The sequence below is a fragment of the Botryllus schlosseri genome, chromosome 9 (assembly GCF_051294905.1).
Source record: "Botryllus schlosseri isolate E-star chromosome 9, Bs_hap1, whole genome shotgun sequence".
NCBI lineage: Eukaryota > Metazoa > Chordata > Ascidiacea > Stolidobranchia > Styelidae > Botryllus > Botryllus schlosseri.
The window spans coordinates 16,343,635-16,365,254 of NC_137244.1; the positions used below are offsets into that span (position 1 = coordinate 16,343,635).

At 38.8% G+C, this 21,620-nt stretch overlaps 2 protein-coding genes across 9 annotated transcripts in view; one reads left to right on the forward strand and one right to left on the reverse strand.

The window, feature by feature from the left end:
- Positions 1–21,620, forward strand: part of LOC145447388 (U3 small nucleolar RNA-interacting protein 2-like) — a 186,837-nt gene that overhangs the window by 120,618 nt on the left and 44,599 nt on the right. The window lies entirely within an intron of this gene.
- Positions 1–21,620, reverse strand: part of LOC145445763 (uncharacterized) — a 41,579-nt gene that overhangs the window by 1,597 nt on the left and 18,362 nt on the right. For 3 of the 8 annotated variants that reach the window (XM_080323892.1, XM_080323889.1, XM_080323895.1), the window contains 39 exons: positions 21,325–21,375; positions 21,184–21,267; positions 20,489–20,551; positions 20,372–20,428; positions 20,147–20,224; positions 19,475–19,558; positions 19,343–19,405; positions 19,227–19,283; positions 18,864–18,914; positions 18,714–18,797; positions 18,226–18,288; positions 18,114–18,170; positions 17,879–17,947; positions 17,025–17,105; positions 16,238–16,420; positions 15,949–16,032; positions 15,116–15,286; positions 14,965–15,054; positions 13,507–13,683; positions 12,364–12,447; positions 11,250–11,432; positions 10,431–10,511; positions 10,185–10,370; positions 9,727–9,810; positions 8,636–8,818; positions 8,186–8,266; positions 7,935–8,120; positions 7,473–7,556; positions 6,396–6,578; positions 5,839–5,919; positions 5,588–5,773; positions 5,127–5,210; positions 4,061–4,243; positions 2,991–3,071; positions 2,743–2,928; positions 2,600–2,680; positions 1,456–1,629; positions 1,309–1,392; positions 342–533 (listed from right to left, as the gene is read on the reverse strand). In XM_080323892.1, coding sequence (XP_080180018.1) covers positions 342–533; positions 1,309–1,392; positions 1,456–1,629; positions 2,600–2,680; positions 2,743–2,928; positions 2,991–3,071; positions 4,061–4,243; positions 5,127–5,210; positions 5,588–5,773; positions 5,839–5,919; positions 6,396–6,578; positions 7,473–7,556; positions 7,935–8,120; positions 8,186–8,266; positions 8,636–8,818; positions 9,727–9,810; positions 10,185–10,370; positions 10,431–10,511; positions 11,250–11,432; positions 12,364–12,447; positions 13,507–13,683; positions 14,965–15,054; positions 15,116–15,286; positions 15,949–16,032; positions 16,238–16,420; positions 17,025–17,105; positions 17,879–17,947; positions 18,114–18,170; positions 18,226–18,288; positions 18,714–18,797; positions 18,864–18,914; positions 19,227–19,283; positions 19,343–19,405; positions 19,475–19,558; positions 20,147–20,224; positions 20,372–20,428; positions 20,489–20,551; positions 21,184–21,267; positions 21,325–21,375 — 4,314 coding nt within the window. The remainder of the gene's footprint in view (positions 1–341; positions 534–1,308; positions 1,393–1,455; positions 1,630–2,599; positions 2,681–2,742; positions 2,929–2,990; positions 3,072–4,060; positions 4,244–5,126; positions 5,211–5,587; positions 5,774–5,838; positions 5,920–6,395; positions 6,579–7,472; positions 7,557–7,934; positions 8,121–8,185; positions 8,267–8,635; positions 8,819–9,726; positions 9,811–10,184; positions 10,371–10,430; positions 10,512–11,249; positions 11,433–12,363; positions 12,448–13,506; positions 13,684–14,964; positions 15,055–15,115; positions 15,287–15,948; positions 16,033–16,237; positions 16,421–17,024; positions 17,106–17,878; positions 17,948–18,113; positions 18,171–18,225; positions 18,289–18,713; positions 18,798–18,863; positions 18,915–19,226; positions 19,284–19,342; positions 19,406–19,474; positions 19,559–20,146; positions 20,225–20,371; positions 20,429–20,488; positions 20,552–21,183; positions 21,268–21,324; positions 21,376–21,620) is intronic. The other 5 variants (XM_080323891.1, XM_080323893.1, XM_080323894.1 and 2 more) reach the window with 5 other exon arrangements.

A 21,620-nucleotide genomic window follows, 5' to 3' on the forward strand; every position in this document is an offset into this window, starting at 1 on the left:
ATTGCCTACGTTCATTACTTATTCATGTGGATATGTATTTAGGCTTCTATACTCCACTTCTACTGAACAGTTTAAATGTAAAACCACCCACTTTTTACAATTTGGGTACCATAAAAGAAAAAAGTCGTATCCCTATTCTGAGTGAAATTGTCTAATAATAACTGGTCGAAATATGAGCTCAACTTTATTATCGTTGTATTTGTTTATAATTGGGAATTTAATTCAATTTCCAAGTTTGTGCGAATTCAGCAATTCCGATTCCAATTTTAAAAAGCCGAAAATTCTCTAGCCGCCCAACTGACATCGCCAGACTGACATCGCCGGCAACATGGACGACAAACCTTTCTCGGAGGATACGCAACGGCCGTGTTCCGGCAGATTCCCAGCGTCGCGCACACCTTATCCGGCACGAAGTCGTCGACCAGAATCGAAACCACCGCGGACCCGTAATCCCTCACGTACTCGCCGCACTGCGCTCGTAACTGCCCGTGAACCACGTCGCACACTTCGGAAACGGCTCGCAGAATCTCTTGCTACATAAGAATGGAAGGCGTATGCGGTAATGTAGTCACAGTGCGACTATACAGGCTCAAGGTTGGCTTAGTGTTCCATGGGTGGATATTCACACCCGCATATCAGGGATACAGGGGTGTGAATACCCACCATTTATGCTAAGACCACGGTCAGTAACGAAGTACTTGTACTCATCCGGAGTACTCAAGTAGGTTTTCCATACTTGCAGTACTAACTCCAGAGAACATCTTTTGACTACTTCTACCTGGACGTTTTTGGTTTATATTTTAGGCAAAACCAGCTTTACAACTGTGCTATGCCTATTTTGGATTGTGCGCGGGCCCGCTCAATACCTTTCCGATATATCTTGGTCGGATACGTTTGAACTAAGATCGGTTTGACTCAGAGAACGACAGAAATAACACTGAAATACGGATATAACTTTGCATATGAATATCTCGACAAAATCTGTCCGATAACCTGAAAATACTTTTCTCTTGATTTTATTGGGATAACAAGTAAGTTAATTCATGAAGAGATGACAGCCTCGCATCTATGCTTGAAACTTTACGTACGGCATCTAGTTTCACAGCATTATTTATACCAGGCCCGATTTTCAGAAAGGTTGCTCGACCTCGACCCTGCCATGTATTACAATTTTGGAAACCAAACACTTCCATTGTTTTATGAGGAAGGGTGCATGTCGTATAGTAGTTAATATAACGTCGTACACAAGTCACAAAACTGATTCATGTGTTTGCAATATGTCACATAATTCTAAGACTGTGTCTATACCTCAGTCGATTCTTTGCCAATGATAGTCTTCAGTTCTTTCATCACCAGACCGCAAATCTCGCATTCGCCGACGAATTGAATTCGCTAAACATAGGAAGGTATGATAACAAAAAAATCACGAAATACGCCGACAAGCAGCCCGCTTACTTCGAGCTCTTTTGGACACAAGCCGAGTTCCGGACACAGCTGCGACGGGGTTAATTCGGATACCAGAATATCTACAATCGCCTGGCCGTAGTTGGTAATCAAGGTGTCGCATTCCTCACGTGCGGACGATGGCAATACGAGACATACGTCCATCAAGGCTTTCTCAATTTCAGCCTGAAAAAAAAACGGGGGAATTGAAGATACTTGTGACTGATCACGTGATCATTAAAAATAAAAAGGTCGGCACTTTCGCCACACCAACTTACGGTCTATTCTGGAAGCTCGTTACTAAAAAAAGACCAGCAACTTTGAGCAGACACATTCAAGGCTAATTTCGGAAGCTGATCAATAAAAAATTAATTAATAATAAAGGTCATCAGCTTCGCGATCCCCACCAAAACGGCAAGGTGGCAAACCGCCGAGCTAAACAGACTCGCAAACGTCATGTAACAACGCACAGGTGACGGCAGAACAGAGACAAATTAAATAAAAAAAATGAATAACAACATAGGACTAATTAAATATTCCTATACTATATATATGTTCTTTCTGGGGGGGTCTGCTTTCGCGGCTTTATATTGGATGATTCAAGCAACATAACAAGAAAAGAGGGAGACCACGAGTAACCATAGAAAACTAATTTCTATTATTACATTTGAATGTTCTAAATATATAACGCTCGCATCTGACGAGACACGGTCGAAAATTATGGAGCGTAATAAATTTTGGAAATGATTATGAATAACGAATATGAAGACATTGCATGACGCGATAATAAACTAGAAATACAACAGATTTATTAACGATGAAAATCTTCGTGGGGAAACGTATTCTTAATAACAACACTGCGTTGCGAATACCCACTGCAACGCAGCGAAAACGAGTGATGTCACATCGCCAAAATTCAAAACTTGGAGGGGGCGTAGGCCTCTCTAGGCTGGGCGCGGAATGCGCCTCTTTGCAATCGGTGCGTTTCGTGCAACATTTTACATCACTTCCGGTCTAAACAGGCCGGATCATTCGCAAATATGTTTTTTTCCGCCGCTTACGTTTGCCATCCTTTCCGGAAGCCGTCCGCATTATTATTTAATATCATCCTCACTTATCCAATGCCGCTCGCCGCCAATACACAAACGATACATACCGCGGTTGCGTCCTCCTTCAAAACGGTATCGAGCTCTGTCGCCACTAGCTTACACACTTCGCACGACACGTCGTCCGAAACCTTCAAGACACAATCGCGACAATCTAATCATAAATAATTGACCAAAATCCATTCTTGAAAACCTTGACAGCTTGTGCATCAGATTGAGCGCAGTATCCCAAATCTGGACAGATAGCGGACGGGTTCAATTCTTCAACGGTGAGGATGACGATGTTAATGGCCAGTCTTCCGACGAGATCCAGGCAAGTGTTTTTCGCCGATTTCGGCACGACCGAACAGAATTCGCTGAGGGCTTTGTTCAATTCGTCCTGGAAATCGACAAAGCCGGCGTTTTGATACAAATATCATAAGCGTGATTGCTAAAACCCACCACAACTGGTTGCTGCGTCAGAAGTATGTCCACGCCGAGAGCGACCAATTGACAGACGTCGCATTCTGCTTCTGGAGACATCTGTGGTGTATTATAATATGTAGTTGAAATCACACCGAACCCATTACTGACAACAGTTCATTTATTATCTTAATATCCTATTTAATACGATCGTGATGCTTGTATATAGGAATTAGTTGTAGATAACTGTGACTAGCCAGAGTTGAAGTCAATTATTTAGGTTTAGTTTGATATTCCTTACTGTAAGGTAGTTTACTATGAGAATATAATTTAACTGTGCACTGTGTTTCTTAAGCATTGACTTTAAACCAGTGGTTCCCAACGTAGACGATATCGCACCCCTCCAGTGGGCGATTTTTAGAAACAAGGGGGCGAAAATACCGAAGGGGGTGACTGAGGGCGAAAATGTCAGAACGTCCTGTGAGATTATTACGGCCAAAATGCACGCTAAGACGGCTTATTCTGCAGATGACGCGAAAGTTGACCAAAAACACGGTAAATTGATTGAAAGGTATAGACGCGGAAACCGGTTTCCCGAGGACCTGCACGGAAAATGACCTTTTTTTGGGCAACTCAGAAGCGATCGGACCTAGGTGAATAAATTTCCCGTGTATATTAACTCTTTTTCGGATACGTAAATATTGGGGGACGAAAATTTGTGTCGAGCTTTACAAGGGGACGATGAGTGAAAAAAGGGTGGGAACCACTGCTTTAAATGATGATAGTGGAAATGAGAGATTGACTTAGTCCCCCCCCTTTTATTTAATTTAATTCAACGGATTGAGTAACATATTGGTAAAAGTATAGTAGAATTAGTGCCCAATTTACTATTCGGCTCCTACAGTTAATAAGATTTAAAATGGATAAGTTATCCCCAGATAGTATTTTGATTGCTATTGATAATTGGTGTCATAGAGCAATCAATGTACCGATGTTGAATTACTCGAACATATTGATTTAATATATACGCAATATCAATTCAGTATCCATTTTGAATTCCGTTCGTTCAGAACACCACGAGATTGCGATTCAATGAAACACTAAATCACCTTCATGATTTCGCTTTTTCCCGGGCACGCTTTAATGCGACTACACACAACGCCGGGATCCATCCCCTTAACCAACTCGTTGATCAATATTTGACCTCCCTGCGTGATGAGGTTGTTGCAGGCGTACTTGAATTCTGACGGCAATACGAGGCAGACTTTTTTCAAAGCGTCTTGGATCTCTTGCTGCAATGAAGCAAAAAATACTGCTACAGAAGCATGTATAACACACGATTAGTTATACGACAACGTCTCGAATGTTCCATGCTTAAGCGATTGCGTCCGCATGTATAAATTCGCAAATGATAGCACTAACAGATTGAATATTTATCCAAGGACGGAAAGGTAAACCATTGGGTATTTAAGTAAAATTAGCAATTTCAAAATCATGTCAAAACTACAGCAAGCGGAAGTATTAAATGAATGGTGTGAAAAATACTCAAGTAGTCTCCAAAATTCAATTGAGTAGTATATTCATATTGAAATGAACCGGAATATTTTGGGCTGACACTAATCAGAGGTAATCGTCAGCAACTAGTAGAGAATTGGAGAGAAAATTGTACATCAACAATCGTATCGCAAAATATGACGTTATCAGCCGAAATTAGATTTGGTTCGGAGTTCCCATAGTTTTGACAGTTTATCAGAGTTGGCCACAGTCAAAATTGCAAAACGCATCTTCGCGACTAATGCGAACTGGCTAGCCACACTACAGATAGGTAGAATCCTAGAAATATGTACACTCAGCATTTACCATATTAACTATGTGCCAATGATTCTGCACATAAAAAGATGCGAAATTATCCTAAACTAATTTCTTCTGTCTCAAAATTTGAATTGTAAAACATTAGTAGTTTGGTCTCAAAGATATTCACGTGGAATAGGTAGTGGACTAAAATCCTAACTACTCGATTAGGTTGTTCAAGTCGGCAAAATCTACTGAAGTAGGCTACTTCGAAAAAGTAGAGGTTCTTCATTGGTAACGAACTTTACCAGCCGAAACATGGATTTCGAGGACTCAATTGAGGCTGGCGATGATGTGGAAAAACGTGAAATGATTTCTGCAAACCTGTGTATCTCCTTGCTTCAGCAAACTGTCAATTTCCTTTGCCACCAGAGAGCACACCTTGCATTCCACTTCGGACTTTGCGACCTTGGGAGTGAATTCGTAAAGTTTATCGACAAAAGGAGACCAAGCGGTACGAATTTGGCTGCTAAATTTGGACATTGAATCGGATCAAAGAACTGTACTATCATGGTTCGATTGAAATGGCATTGATACAAATATTTGAATGGGATGTCAGAGTGTATGGGTTATCGATTCGTCTACTTCTAGCGATATGTCTTCATCAATTACGTTGTCAGATATTCCCAATAACGAATGGCCGAGACGAAGACAAAGGCAAACATATTTTGACACTCCCATGAGATTATTTATCCCATAAATATAATGATGAAGAGCTAATTTATTGAAGTAGACTAGATTGCACAAATGTTCAATCTAGGTTGTAAAGTTCCTCTCATACTAACCTTTATGACTTGCGTGTCAGATTGAGAGCAGTAACCTAAATCCGGACAGATTGCGGACGGATTCAATTCTTCGACTGTGAGAATAACAATGTTGATAGCTAATCGTCCCACGAGATCCAGGCAAGTGTCTTTGGCAGATTTCGGTACGACCAAACAGAATTCGCTCAGGGCTTTGTTCAATTCATTCTACAAGTCGGTAAGATCAAGCTTTATACACAGCAAATATCAAAAGTTTGATTGTCAAAACCCACCACAACGGGTTGCTGCGTCAAAAGTATGTCCACGCCGAGAGCCACCAACTGGCAAACATCGCATTCTGCTTCCGGAGACATCTGTGATCATCAAAATGCGGTTGAAATCGAGACAAACCGATTACCAACAACAGTTCATCTATCGCGACAATATTCGATTCAATACTATTGACATACTTGTCACAGGAATATCTAGTATCGCTAATTCCTAGACATTGACCTTGACATTGACCTTCTAGATCGCGATTATTGATTTTAATTGAATACCTTCTCCCCACCATTTTGGAAGTTGATGCTTCTAAAGAAGAGACATGTTTACAGCAATATAGTAATGCCCAAATTCACTACACGCTTCACACAACATTTATGATTTAATATAGATGGATTATTAACATAAAGTCAAGACTGCTGTTGTATCTTTGCTGTCATCGAGCGATCAATCCAACAATGTTAAATTACTCCAAACATTTGCACAACACCATTTCATTACCTTGTTATTTTTAATTTCTACTGTTTAAAACACCACAAGGTTTCGTTACAATGAGTTTTTTCGTCACCTTGATGATATCACTTTTTCCTGGACACGCTTTTATGTGACTACACACAACACCGGGATCCATCCCCTTAACCAGCTCGTTAATCAGCTTGTGACCTTCTCGTGCGATTAGATAGTTGCAAGCGAACTTGAATTCAAACGGCAATACGAGGCAGACTTTTTTCAAGGCGTCTTCAATCTCTTGCTGCAATAAAGCATATAATACCTCTCGACAAAGTAGCATGAACATACAAGATTATTTATACAAAAACTCGAAAGTATTTCATCTCCATGCGTACATGTGTACATAATGTCACCGAAGATTAGGTTGAACATTTCCCTAGGGACGGAACGGTAAGCCATTGCTAAATTGGGTATAATTATAGGTAATGTCGTAAATTACTACTTAATTACAACAACAAGTTGCTGAAACATGTTAAAACTACTCCAAATGAAGTAGTAAATGAAAGCCATGAGAAGCATTCAACCATTCTCCAGTATGCAATTGAATATTCATATTGAAATGAGCCAGAATATTTCCAGCAGACGCTCGACATGGGTAATCCTCAGCAACTAGTAGAGAATTGGAGATATAATTTTATATCAACAATCGTATCGCAAAACATGACGTCACCGTCCAAAATTAGATTTGGTCCGGAGTTCACATAGTTTCGACAGTTTATCAGAGAGTGTTAAATTGAAAATTGCATGATGCGTCTGCGCGACTATTTAAAAATGACTAAACACACTACAAATATATGGAATCCTGGAAAATCTATATTCAGCATCTACCGTACTGACATGTCACGATGATATCGCACATAAAAATGATGCGAGCCTATCCTAAACTAATTTCAACTGTTTCAAAATTCGAAGAGTAAAACATTAGTAGTTTGGCCTCAAAACTTTTCAAGTAGAATCAGAAGTAGATTAACATCTTAACTACTCGATTATGCAGTTCAAGTCGGCAAAACCTACTTGAGTACTTCAAAAAAGTAGAAGTATGTCATTACTGACAAACTCTATCAAATGAAACGTGGCTTTTGAGGACTGATATGAGCCAGGTGATATAGCAAACAAATGAATGATTTCCGCAAACCTGTGTATCTCCTTGCTTCAGCAAACTGTCAATTTCCTTTGCCACCAGAGAGCACACCTTGCATTCCACTTCCGATTTTGCGACCTGGAAGTAAATTCGTAAAGTCTATCCACAAAATGAGACCGAACGATACGAATTTGGCTGCTAAATTTGCACATTGAACCGGTTCAAAGAATTATACCATCGTGGTTCGATTGCAATTGCATTAATACAAATATATGAATGGGATCTCAGAGTATACAGGTTATCAATTCGTACACTTCTAGCAATATGTCTCTATTAATAAGGTCGTCCGATATTCCCAACAACGAATGGCCTGAGAAAGGACAACGGCCAACATATTCTGGCACTCACGAGAGATGATTTTTCCCACAAATGTAATGAGGAAGAGATTGTACATTGAACTGGACTAAATTGTTCCAATGTTCAATCTATAGGCTTTAAAGTTTCTCCCATACTAACCTTCACGACTTGCGCATCAGATTGAGAGCAGTAACCTAAATCCGGACAGATAGCGGACGGATTCAATTCTTCGACTGTGAGGATAACAATATTGATAGCTAATCGTCCCACGAGATCCAGGCAAGTAACTTTGGCAGATTTCGGTACGACCAAACAGAATTCGCTGAGGGCTTTGTTCAATTCATTCTACAAATCAGTGAGATCAACCTTTACACACAGTAAGTATAAAAATTTTGATTGTCAAAACCCACCACAACGGGTTGTTGCGTCAAGAGTATGTCCACTCCGAGAGCTACCAACTGACAAACATCGCATTCTACTTCCGGAGACATCTGTGACATATTATAAAATGTATTTCAAATCGAGACAAACCGACGACCAGCAATAGTTCATCTATCGTCCCAATATTCGATTCAATACCGTTGAAATACTTGTCACAGGAATATCTAGAACTGCTGATTCCTAGATATTGCCCTTTTAGATGGTTATAAATGATGATTACTGAAATTCTTGTTTGAATGCGTTCACCGTTCCTTTTTGAAGTTAATGCTTCGAAAGGAGAGACTTTGCCATCATCGAGCAATCCAACCACCAATGTTGAATTACTCTAAACATTTGCGCAATATCATTTCAATTCCTTTTTATTTTGAATTTAAACCGTTCAGAACACTACAAGATTGTGGTATAATGAAATATGTCACCTTGATGATGTCGCTTTTTCCTGGACACGCTTTTATGTGACTGCACACAACACCGGGATCCATCCCCTTAACCAGCTCGTTAATCAGCTTTTGACCTTCTTGTGAGATTAGATTGTTGCAAGCGTGTTTGAATTCAGACGGCAGAAAGTGGCAAACTTTTTTCAAAGCGTCTTGAATCTCTTGCTGCAATAAAGCATATAATACCCCTCGAAAAAGTAGCATGAATATACAAGATTATTTATATGATAAAACCTGGTATGTATTTCATCTCCATGCGCACAAGTGTATCTAATGTCACCGAAGATAGCACTATCAGATTGAACATTTCTCTAGGGACGGAATGGTGAACCATTGCTTATTTAAAGTATAACTACACGTAATGTCGTAAATTACTACTTAATTTCAATTACAGGTAGTTCTTTCGAAATCATGTCAAAACTACTGCTAGTGGAAGTAGTAAATGAAAAGTGTGAAAAATACCTAACTATTTTCCAATATTCAATTGAATAATATATTCACACTTAAATGAGCCGGAATATTTTCGACTGACACTCGTCAGGAGTAATCCTAAGTAACTAGTAGAGAATTGGAAAGATCATTGTATATCAACAATCGTATCGCAAAACATGACGTCACCGTCCAAAATTAGATTTGGTTCATAGTTTTGACAGTTTATCAGAGATTGTTACAGTCAAAATCGCAAAACGCATCGTCGCGACTACTGCAAAAAGACTAACCACACTACAAATATATAGAATCCTGGAAATTATGTATTCAGCATCTACCATATTGACTATACCACGGTGATTCCGCACATAAAAATGATGCAAACCAATCTCAAACTAATTTCTACTTTTCTCAAAATTTAAAGTGTAAAACATTAGTAGTTTGGCCTCACAGATTCAAGTACAATCGGAAGTAGTCGAAAATCCCAACTACTTGAGTAGGTGTTTCAAGCCGGCAAAACCTACTTGAGTACTTCAAAAAAGTAGAATTACTTCATTGGTGACAAACTCTATCGAACGAAACATAGATTTCGAGGACTCAAATGAGGCTGGTGATATAGCAAGAAATAAATGATTTCCGCAAACCTGTGTATCTCCTTGCTTTAGCAAACTATCAATCTCTTTTGCCACCAGAGAGCACACCTTGCACTCCACTTCTGACTTGGCGACCTTGAGAGAGAATTTGTATAGTTTATCCACAAAATCAGACTAAACGATAAGAAATTGGCTTCCAATAGTATCAGCGAATTATGCTACGACATTCACACTTTTTATACATTATCAGGATCGATTCATAGTGTATTCAAACAAAAATTTATCACGATATCACAGTGTATGGATTGATTATCTTTTTGTATACCACCAGACTCTGTTAAGTACGTTGTACGATAGCTCTGAGGAATAGAAATATGGAAATGAACAATTGGAAACATAATCTCGCATTGATGTGAGATGACTTGTTCCATAAATACAATGATGAAGAGATTGCTTAACGAACTAGACCCAACAGTTTTATCTAGATTGCCGCACCCGTCCATGCTAACCTTCACGACTTGCGCATCGGATTGTGAGCAGTAACCTAAATCTGGACATATAGCAGACGGGTTCAATTCTTCGACGGTGAGGATAACGATATTGATGGCCAGCCGTCCCACGAGTTCCAGGCAAGTATCTGTGGCAGATTTCGGTACGACCAAACAGAATTCGCTGAGGACTTTGTTCAATTCATTCTGCAAATTCGAATCATTATTGAGGTTGTCGTGAACAAATGTCAACTCGGAAGAACGCACCACGACAGGGTCTTGAGTCAAAAGTATGTCGACGCCGAGAGCGACCAATTGGCAAACGTCACATTCTGCTTGCGGCGACATCTGAAATGTATAAATGTAAAAATAGTATATAGCCCGACAGTGGAAATGTGGAGAAAGCATCGAGACTGTAAATACTGGAGGATTGATTGGGAAGAAGTTAACTAGTCGAGAGTGTTGAGCCTGAACTGCCAAAACAAATCATCAATTTGTCAGCCAAATTGTGCTGCTCTCGTCTATCTATATTCTATAAGTATCGCTACTGACCAGCACTGGAATCAACTTATATTAAAATCCACCGACCGCGCTTGTGTCAGCAGAAGGAATTTTTAGTGAATCTAAAAATTGGCCACTAGCTGCGCTCGCGGTTTGCCTGTATTTGCCTGTATGTTTTTTGTTTCTATGACGTCATAATTGGTTGTATGCAATGTAGTTAGATGCATGTTTTTGAAATTCTCCATTTGCTGACGATTGCCCTTGAAAAGTGTCAGCTCGAAAAGCTTCGGGTTTTAATATATTTTACCATGAATATATTATTAAAATGTTGATTGATTATTATTATACACTTTGTTATCATTATTACGTCACAACCACAAAATTATTTTGTTTATCTCATTTACTGACGTTACTGACGTACGAGTCAGCCGAAAAACTCAGAGTGGAATAAATTTGGCGGTATGAATATATTGTTTGCTGCTATATTGAAGTTTTGCACTTCCAAAAGCCTTGTTTGTTTTAATTATATCAGCATCGCTACAGTACAACAATAGGACCCCGGAGAGAGTGAAAAACTTTACAAACCTTCATGATATCGTTGTTGGCAGGGCACATTTTCATGAATTTGCACACGGCGCCTGGTTCCATGCCCTTGATCAATTCCGCAATGATCATCGGACCGCCTTCGGCGATGAGATTGTCGCATGAGCTCTTGAGGTTACCGGGCAACAAACCGCACACCTTCCTCAAAGTATCTACAATCTCCTCCTGTCACGAAGGGATTTAACGGCTAAGATGAGAAACAAAACTTCAGCATCCTCTAATGATGCATATTAACAAAATTGAATAGTCGATTTCAGTCGTAGGTCCCTACATCACAGTTACTTTTGTGCTTATATATATAGGACTAGTCACTTGAACTGATCATGATGATCAGGCATTGTAAACTAACGGGATTTGTTGTATTTGTGATTCGGTTGTCATCTGAAACCCGGTGCGGAGTGATGATGGCTATAGAAGACGTGAACGCATGAATCTGCCTGTTGAAAAATTATAATAGCAGTTGAAAGTGTCATTGCAATCCTTGCAAAAACCCATATGCGATATCTGGGATAGTGTTAATTTTTGTGGTCGGTCACATCATACGTTGTAGGCAAAGTATAGGTCAAAGTAGTCAGCGTTGCTACTCAACTAAAAGGTTGAAGCAATGCATTAAATTTCTAATGTACCAGCAACAAGACTTGTTAAAACTACTTCAAGTAGAAGTAAACTTGTGTGAAAACCACTCGAGGAAAAGTTACATTTGGTCGAGAGGTCATATGGATCCAGCGATTGATCGGACACTGTTACCTTCGAAATGACAAGATTTATCTACACGACTAAATGACTAATAACGCTATAAATGAGTGCAATCTACGAAGCTACATCTATTTACTACAATACATGGGTTTTATGACAATTTCACTCAAAACATTAACGCAAACTTGTGAATAACCACTTTCTTGTTTTCAAAATCCAAAATGTGAAAACTAAGTCATTTTGCGTGAAAAATGTTCCATCGGAAGCAAGAGCAGTCTAAAACATAATTACTTCAGTAAATAGTGCAAGTATCAAAACACACTTGAGTACCCGGAAAAAGTAGAAGTACTTCGTCACTGGTTCTAGGCATAGTCTTATCGGCACAACTTGGAGCACATACCTGTGTCGAGCCTTCTTTCAGCAGACTGTCGACTTCCTTCGCGACTAAAGAGCAGACCTTGCATTCAATTTCGGATTTGCTGACCTGAAAAAGGTTTATGAGCGCCATTTCAAGCCAGACGTAAAGTAACATCCACAGGTGTTTGAAGTAGTAAGCATTGCCAATATAGTAGAAATAATGCCATAAATTTTTGCCCAGGTTCATATGGAAGTAGCTATGTCCAAGACGTGCCGGAATTACATCAATTAGAAGTGGAAAATAAATGGTTTGGAAAGTACTCCAGTAAGCAATTTTAGAAAGTAGATTCGGTCAGAGGTGTCGTATTATTTTGGTAGGAAATTGAAGGGTTGCAATGACGATCTTTTGTACTCATATGACTGAAGCTAGGACAGACGAGACAGGACAAGACAGACAAGACATTGTAACTTCGAAGAAAACTAAGATCACAGCATTATAAAATAAAGAATTTCGTCTATCAGTCCTGATACTTGGAAAATAAGGCCAGAAACTGTTAGGACTGAAGAAAATTACGATGATATGAATGCGAGCCATTCTATGTCACTCGACCAGAGTCGAAAAAAGTGAGTTGAACCAGATTGAACTCAAAACTTACAGTGAACGCAATGACTTGGACTCGAGTCACAACGCTATGACTCACACCAGACCCTCTACTCACTGACTTGGACTTGACTCAGTGGTGAATTGAAAATGACTCGACTTGACTCGAGTCAAAACTACAAAAGTGAGATTGACTTGTGACTCGGAACCTTGTGAGTTGGTTACAGCCCTGGTCGGGAGACACTACAAATAGAGAAATTTTTGAATCGATATTTTCCAACTGTCTGGGATATTTCAGCAAGTTGATATGATAATTTCACTCACAAAAGTGATACAAACCCATTACAGAACTACTTTCAACGTCACAAAAAGGAAATCGTAAAAGTAAGTCGTTTTTCGTCAAAAACTGTTACGTAGTCTAAAAACATATCCACTTGAGAAGTGCAAGTAAAAAAATCTACTTAAGTACTCTGGAAATAGGTAGAAGTACTTTGTTACATGAGCACTTCTGGTAATATCAAGCCATTCATCGTAACGAAGTGTAAAACCAGACTCTATAGTCCTTCACAAGCATTGTTACCCCACCTTGACGACTGCGGTCGGACACAACTTCAGCTGCGGGCAAATGGTCTGCGGCTCGACTTCGTTGATCAGGAGAGCGATGATTTCAGGGCCGTATTGCTGAATCAGTCCGTTACATGTGTCTCTGTATTGACTCGGCACGATTCCACAGACTTGGTCCAATGCATGCTGAATTTCAGCCTGACAACGAAATGAGTCAAGTGAAAAGAAACGAGAAGCTTTCAAAAGAAACTTTTCCATCAATAGCTTGACTTTTGATACTACGACAACATATTCATGCCTGATGCAAAATGGATAACGGCACAGCAGCGAAACACTATTTTGAAACCGTGTGTCCATTGACTATGTCATGGGGGTCATGGCCTTCTTCAACTTAGAGATCCACATAACCAGTAATAGAGTTGATCTTTCACAAGTCATAAAAATTTCATCAAACAAACAGGAAGCCACTTTTCATCTTAATGTCATGCATCAACACAAAACAGTGCTGTTTTCTGCAACGGATTTACCCTAAAAAATACATCACAGAACGGATTATAAACTCTGCGCTGCGTATCAGCTTCCATAGTATTATGTGTCATCACTAGGGCGGTTTTTTTTGACCTAAAAAAAAGCAAATTTTGACCTAAAAAATAAAAATTTTGACTTTTTTTGACCTAAAAAAATGAATTTTGACCAAATTTTGACCTAACGTATGCAAATTAGGTGTTTTCCCACATAATGTTGAAATTGTACTACTTATCTTCATTTCTGGTTGGAACTGACTGTCCTAACGAAGTAGTTTGGCCTGAAAAAACGTTTTTGGCTTAGAAACAGGCAACTTTTTACATGAAAAAAACAATATTTTAACGAAATCTGGCCCCATGAAGAATTCCAGTGGTTACAATATGTATTATGGTAGAAATATTTAAAATATTTTGTAGTACAACGAGAGATACTTTCCTACATTCTTGGGTAGAAAGTTCACGTCCTTACTAAGAAGCTTGCCAAGGACGTTCAACAGCAGCAGTTGTTGGCTGACAACACTCAAGTTGTGCGTACACTGCTGGTGCTGGTGCTTCATTCTGACAATGTTGTCTACATCACAATTTTTCATCATGCTCTTCTTAATATAAGAATGATGCAATGCACAAGAAGTCTTTCTTTAGTTAGGATATTGCAGTACGTTGACCATAACATCGTGTCTACTTATTATTTGTTATATTTGACCGTTTATGATTCACAATGAGCAGACGATTAGCCGTATACAACGGTAGGCCTATAAAATAGGCTAAAAGCGGTATTATATCAAATTATAAGTTCACCGACAGTGCAAAATCTACGATACAAACAAAATGCAGATGTCAAAATTCTTTTGACTTTATGAAAAATTTTGACAAATTTTGACCTAACGCCACAATTTTGACAAAATTTTGACAAATTTTGACATGTCAAAAAAAAACCGCCCCAGTCATCACATACCTTCGTGGATCCTTCCTTCAATAACTTATCAAGCTCGTCGGCAACTACTTTACAAACTTCACATTCCAACTCTGAGCTCTCCACTGTATCCTATGAAAGAAGATATGACACTATACACAATGCCATATATATTAGCCCTGTGGATTCCTACCTTCTTTTCAGACGAGCATAACTTGATAGCGGAGCATATTTCCGAAGGGGACAGTTCCTGAGATATGAGACTGATCAAGGTAGGGCCGTACTCGTGAACGATCATGTCGCATTCCTTCTCGGCTTTTCCCAGATGTCTGCAAATGCTGCCTAGGGCGTTGGCGATCTCTTGCTGCAAGAACAAACAAAGTTTGATTTCTTGATATTGGTTACGAGTTCACTACTAAGACACAGTAGACAGTATTACAGGACGATCAAAATAGATGACCTTCATAAAATAGATTTTAATTCTGGTCCTCTGGACCGACATATGCCGATATCAGATGCAGTGCAATGGGGAGTGATGGAATGAGCTATATTTGTAGGTATTAGCCTTCAATAATACATACCCGTAATCATTGGTGGTCAAGGTATTCAGCATTGCTATGCAACTAACTAATGATGACACTATAAATAGGTGCAACTTTCTAATTTATTTTTAGTTTAGAAAACTTGTCCAAAAAACTACTTTCTGTTTTTCAAATTCCAAAGTGTACTCCGAAAAAAGTTACAGTACTTCGTTACCAGCTCTACAAATAAGCAAATCAATTCCTTTTATATACAAAGATTTATATTACATATACAACCACAACTAATATTAGGACTGTGATGTTAAAAGTCAACTCAACACTTAACATTACTGCTGAAAATTCCAAAATTCAGAAAAACTGCATGAACACTGGCCAATAAACAGTAGCATTAATAATCCTGAATCCCTTTGCAGGATTTGTCCGATCACTAGTCTATTTTCTGACACGGGTTCTCATCCACTGATATTGAAATCAAAGCACTCACCTCTGTCGACTGTTTCGAGATATACTTTTCGAGCTCGGTAAACACAAGATTGCACACGTCGCATTCAGTATCGTCCTCGATTTTCTGAAGAATAAAAGTTTCAAAGTTAGCTTTTTCGGTGGAGAGAAAATTTCACAGTTTATTTAAGCAATTTTTTTTTTCTTTCTCATCATAACGAGTCTGAATCGCTGAACTAACTACAGTTAGTGTAACAAAAAAATGACAAGCACATGAAAATATATGCAGTCGTCCACATCATCCTGTTCTATTGGAAATATTTTGATGCCACCTTTTCGCTTCTGACTCCTGATTTGCACAGGCCAAGTTTTGTGCAGATTTCCAACGAGTTCAATTCCAAAATGATGAAGTCAATGAGATCGTCGCCATGCTGTTCGACGAAAGACTTGCATTCGTCTCGGATGTCCTCGCCGTACAAGTCACAAACAACGGTCAGAGCTTCGGCAATGTTTTCCTGCGTAAGCGGTAAAAAGAATCAATTAGTTATCATCTATTGCAATTTTTTTTTATAAACCGATTTTATGAATCCTTCTGTAAGACGTTGATTAAACCTAACTATAGATATGCTACAAATGAATCGTTGGATGCAGGCATGGACTAATACACACAACAGATAGAAATGGGATTCTCAAAACATGTCTTTATTCTAGGTGATCCTGTTATATGCCAGTCTCTTGGGATTTTTAACGCCTAATAACAACGTACACTAGGAATTATCAAATAATTTGTATATAACTTCCGTTCAAGTTATGTATCTGTCATTAGTTTCAACTAAAGTTTTATGTGCAGTCTTTATGTAAACTTCCGCATTCCTGTATCTTTGTGCACTTGATCAACTCTATTGTATTGTCGTAATCGTTACATCTCGGAGTTTCTCGTTTTGTGTTTTTAAAAGTTACTTTGTTACATCATAATTGACCACATTGATGCTCGTTTGAAAATCACATCTCTCATACTGCATTCTCGGCAAGAGACACGCGAAAAGTTCTTTGAGTTTGAAGTATAATGGCGAAGGAAGTTGTGAAAACTGAGACTTGAATGCATAAGTCTGGACAAACCTCAGTCTTGTCTTCACCGACCATCTTTTCTACTTCCTGAATCACAAATTTGCACGCATTGCATTCCAACTCTCCATCGTCCTGTGATGTATATTATTTTTAGTGAAATACCATAGTCATCTAGACCAGTGGTTCTCAAACTTTTTATATACGTCGCACTTTATGATAGTGAAAAATTTCGCGCCCCCCTTATCGTTATATCACAAAATGCATCAAAACCCTGGCAATCCCAGCGGATGGTTTGATGGCATGGAAGGTTACGGCTGTTGATGAGAGAATTCTCAAATATGAAATTCGGACTATACACAGAGCGACAACTATGAATTGGAGGTAAATCGCGCGGAGCCTGAAATTTTTTTTCAGTTGACCGCAACTTCGCGCCCCCAGTCTGAAAACCACTGATCTAGACTACTCCCAGTAAAATATCAACAGATCTCGACTCTATACATGATATATTTTCCAGTGAATCCAATTCTATTATAGTCAGTGTTCCTAAATTAACACTCTTTTCTACAACGCTCTTTGGTGAATTATTTTGTGTTAATGTCTCCTTTCACCCAATTGGTGAGATCACATTTTAGCATCTCACAAGGTTATGACATCATATAATGCATTTGACAGTGGAGCATGTGCGTCAAACTTAGGGTTAGATTAAGTTCAGAGTTCACACGTTAGAATTTGTTCTGGGGTTGGGGTTCACATGCTCAAGTGCTGCATACTCAAATGCCAGACATATCATAACTATCGTAAAGAGACCAAATACACAGGGTTGAAATCAGCTTTTAATAGGCATGAACACATAGACAGGGGAATGATGTCAAAAAAGGTAGCATACTCATAACGATGTTCCATACCTGTAAAGTCTGAGGGATGGTCTTTTCTAGGTCACAGAAATAGACAGCCGCACAAGCTTCTTCCGGGTCCTAAATGGAATTTATGATTCAAAATGTTCTAATGGACACGATTGAAGAAACGAGAAAATGAATGAAATCAAGGTATTACACAATCTGGTGTATAGAGTGCTATTATCATGTCACTTGTGTGGACGACCAAGCTCTGCTCTGATATGAAAACCCACAACATACTTACAGTGTCAGAAATTGCATCCCAGAGTTGAGGGAGGTATTGCTGCACTGCAGTTTGACACTGAAACAGAATTGAGCTTAACGCTGGAACAAAATGAAATGCGCCAACAACTCACAACTTTTGAAAACTCGGATCCGAGACTATCACACTGTTGCTTGATCAAATTCGAGACGTCGTTCTTGAAAAAGAGAGAATATATTGCACACGCAACTATCTCGAACGAATACTCACATCGTGTCCTATATTACAATTAAATTCAAGCGAACGCATTTCGATTTGCTGGTAGAGTGACTCGAGCAAATGAGAGACACATCATCTCTCATTTTTATCAGCATTTGCCATACACCATCAGATTTTGTATCTTTATATTTTGGTGTTGTGTTTGTAAAACCAAATGGTACTCCCATGCAATTTTTTTATGAAATGTTATATTTTATATCACATCACAATACAAAACAGATAACTATCCAGCATTCTTTTTCTGGGTAACTGGGTAATTTCATGTTTTTTTTCGATCCATATTTTGTATTGATAGCTTATTGAGTATTGAGGACGCAAAAGTGCCAGAAAATCATAATATGGTCTAACAAATGTGTTACTTACAATGATTGATTGGTTGTTGACGACATATCCTTGCCAGTCGCTGAGGAAAGCTTGACAATCGGAACAGAGATCACCTCCAACAAGCTACCAAATGGCAAATAATGATTTTAAAAAGCATCAGCCACAAGCAGGCCTATACAAATTTCTTACATCCGAAGAGCCCATGCACATGTCAATGGTCGAGCAAATCACTCCAACGTCCTGTAATAGAAAGGTTGTGTCACTGGTAATTGTCTACTTGACATATCTTAATCCCCCTAAAAGCTAGAATTCATCAGTTAGTAGCACTCCTACTTTTCTGCAATACTCTAATTTTGCACCCTTTTTTCTCCCGTCATTCATTTTCACCTACACTAATTTATCCTGTTGTTTTCAAGCCCTGTCCCTCAAACTTGTCCAGTGGGATAGCATCCACTTTATGAACCACTGATTTAGATGATTAGATCACTCAAATAACTTTTGTGAAATCGTAGCAAATTCAAGATTCAAAACTTCACCCGTTTCAATACTCACGTTTCCAGTTATGGCATTTTCAATGTCCGGGGTATATTGATCAATCAACTTCTTGCACTGTAAGAACATCGCCCTTTTTACAATAGCGGAAACACAATAATATATAACATACTTACCACACTATCTAAGCCGGGACCAAGCTGACCGCATTCATCTTTTACGAGATCAACAATTTCTTGCTGCAGAACAAAGCAACAGTCGAATATCAATGATTGAATTGAGAGAGAGTGTGGTCAGTATCCACTCACCACAAGAGACGGATTATTTTTTATTGTGTCTTGAAGATCGCCCATGAAGTTTTTGCAATCGCCGCAAGCATCGCCTTGTACCTGCTTGAACAACAGTGAACTGCGTAGGAACAGTCTCAAAACAAGGTCATATATGAGGCCACGGCAAATTGAACTCTATCAACTCTTTGGTACAACACTGTGGGTGGTCAATACTGGAACTGACTGCCTTTGCGACAGCCGCAAAAAATCGAGTGATTCAATTCTGAGTCAAGTATTATGCTTCGAGTTGATTTGATTATTCGAGTATCACCCATTAAGATGTCATAACCGTCAGTTGTGTATCATTTTGGGGTCACAAGACAAATGTTGCCAAAAGTGTCATTCATATTTTTTATTACTTGAGCATGATTGTTTCACCTCACTTTGTGACCACTGTTAGATTTGATCACTACAATAATGTCGATCCATGAAAACTAATTTTTGCGGATAAAATATTAGTCATGATCTCAGGCTCAGCAATGAATGTTGGAAGATATTTGCCAATATATTGGGTGCTACTAAAGCCTATGTACATGTCTTCATGTAGGCTATAACATAAATGCCTGGACATTATAAAAATACAAGCAAAAATATCAACTCTCTTGATCTTGGTAGGATGTCAAGGAACAAATTTTCATGACACTTTCATACCTCATGGGTGTCGATAATTGGGTTTGACCTCTCTTCGAAGTCGCAGAAATACACAGCTGCACAAGCCTCTTCTGGGTCCTGCGACAAAGCAGTTTACATTATTATTGTCAATGTTCATGCAATATATCTTTGGATAATAAATATGAATACGGAGAACCAATAGTGAATTCAACACTTATTGTAAGTGTATCAGACAAAATAGAGGGAATAATTCTTTACACTCACAGTATCAGAAATAGCATCCCAAAGTTGAGGTAAGTATTGCTGTACTGCTGTTTCACACTGAAAATAGGAGTATTGTTTAATAGAGCAAAGTGGATCAACGGTGTAATTTAAACTCACAAGTTTAGAGAATTCAGATCCAAGACTGTCGCATTGCTGCTTGATCAAATTAGAGACGTCATTCTAAAGAACAGAAATTGAATACTCGGAATCACGTCCCTGACCAATTCGTTGCGTAGGCAAAGGAATAGGCTGACCACAGGCATAGGCTGGCTTCCAATTAATACATCTCATTCATGTGTCATGGAATTGGAAAAGACATTGTTGGATATGCGTCCGCCTGGTGCGGTTATTATGGAGCAAGGTACCGTTTTCCAGATAGATGAGTTACGGTACGTTTAATGTATGAAAGAGTTTTAGTTATTGGCATCTTGACTTTGATGTTAGATGTGTGATCTGGCGATATGATTAGGCTACATTAGTAGTTCTTGCTGTCTATATTGTTGAAAATCAATCGATGATGTTGTAACTTGATTAAAATACAAAACTACCTAAAAAGATTAGATTACAATATAATATACAGTCATATAAAGTAAATAAGACTTAGAAAAGAATGGTGTTAGGAAAGAAAAAAAAATGCATAGATTTCAATCACTGCGGCAAGCGAGAGATTGCCATGATTGAATCGTGCTGTGACTATAGGCACTATAGTAGAAGCATATAGTAGAAGAATAGCTTCGGAAGCATAGAGTGAAAATTTCCGTATGAAAAATCCAAAAACTATCTAGTGGAAAATTATGTTACATCACGCTTACAATAACTTTTGGATTGTTGACAATGAATCCTTGCCAGTCACTGAGGAATGCTTGGCAGTCGGTGCAGATGTCGCCCCCAATAAGCTGAATATAAATACGTAATAAAAACAAATAGACGCTAAAAATGAACCGATGGCTTACGTTCGAAGATCCCATACACATGTCAATGGTTGAGCAAATGACTCCAACATCCTGTAGTAGAAATGTGTAAATGTATGGAGTTGCCCTATTGCGAATTCATATTTTTGACTGAAACATTACATTTGTTCATTTGTTTTATATTTATACAGCACACAGCGTAGCACCACAACAGTTACAATACAACTACTCATCAGGCCTAATTGCAAGTATCGAATGATGATCAAGACGGGCATGTCATCACAAATCATAAGTATAAGTTAAGTGTGTGTGTTGACATCTAGGGAACCCTCGAGACT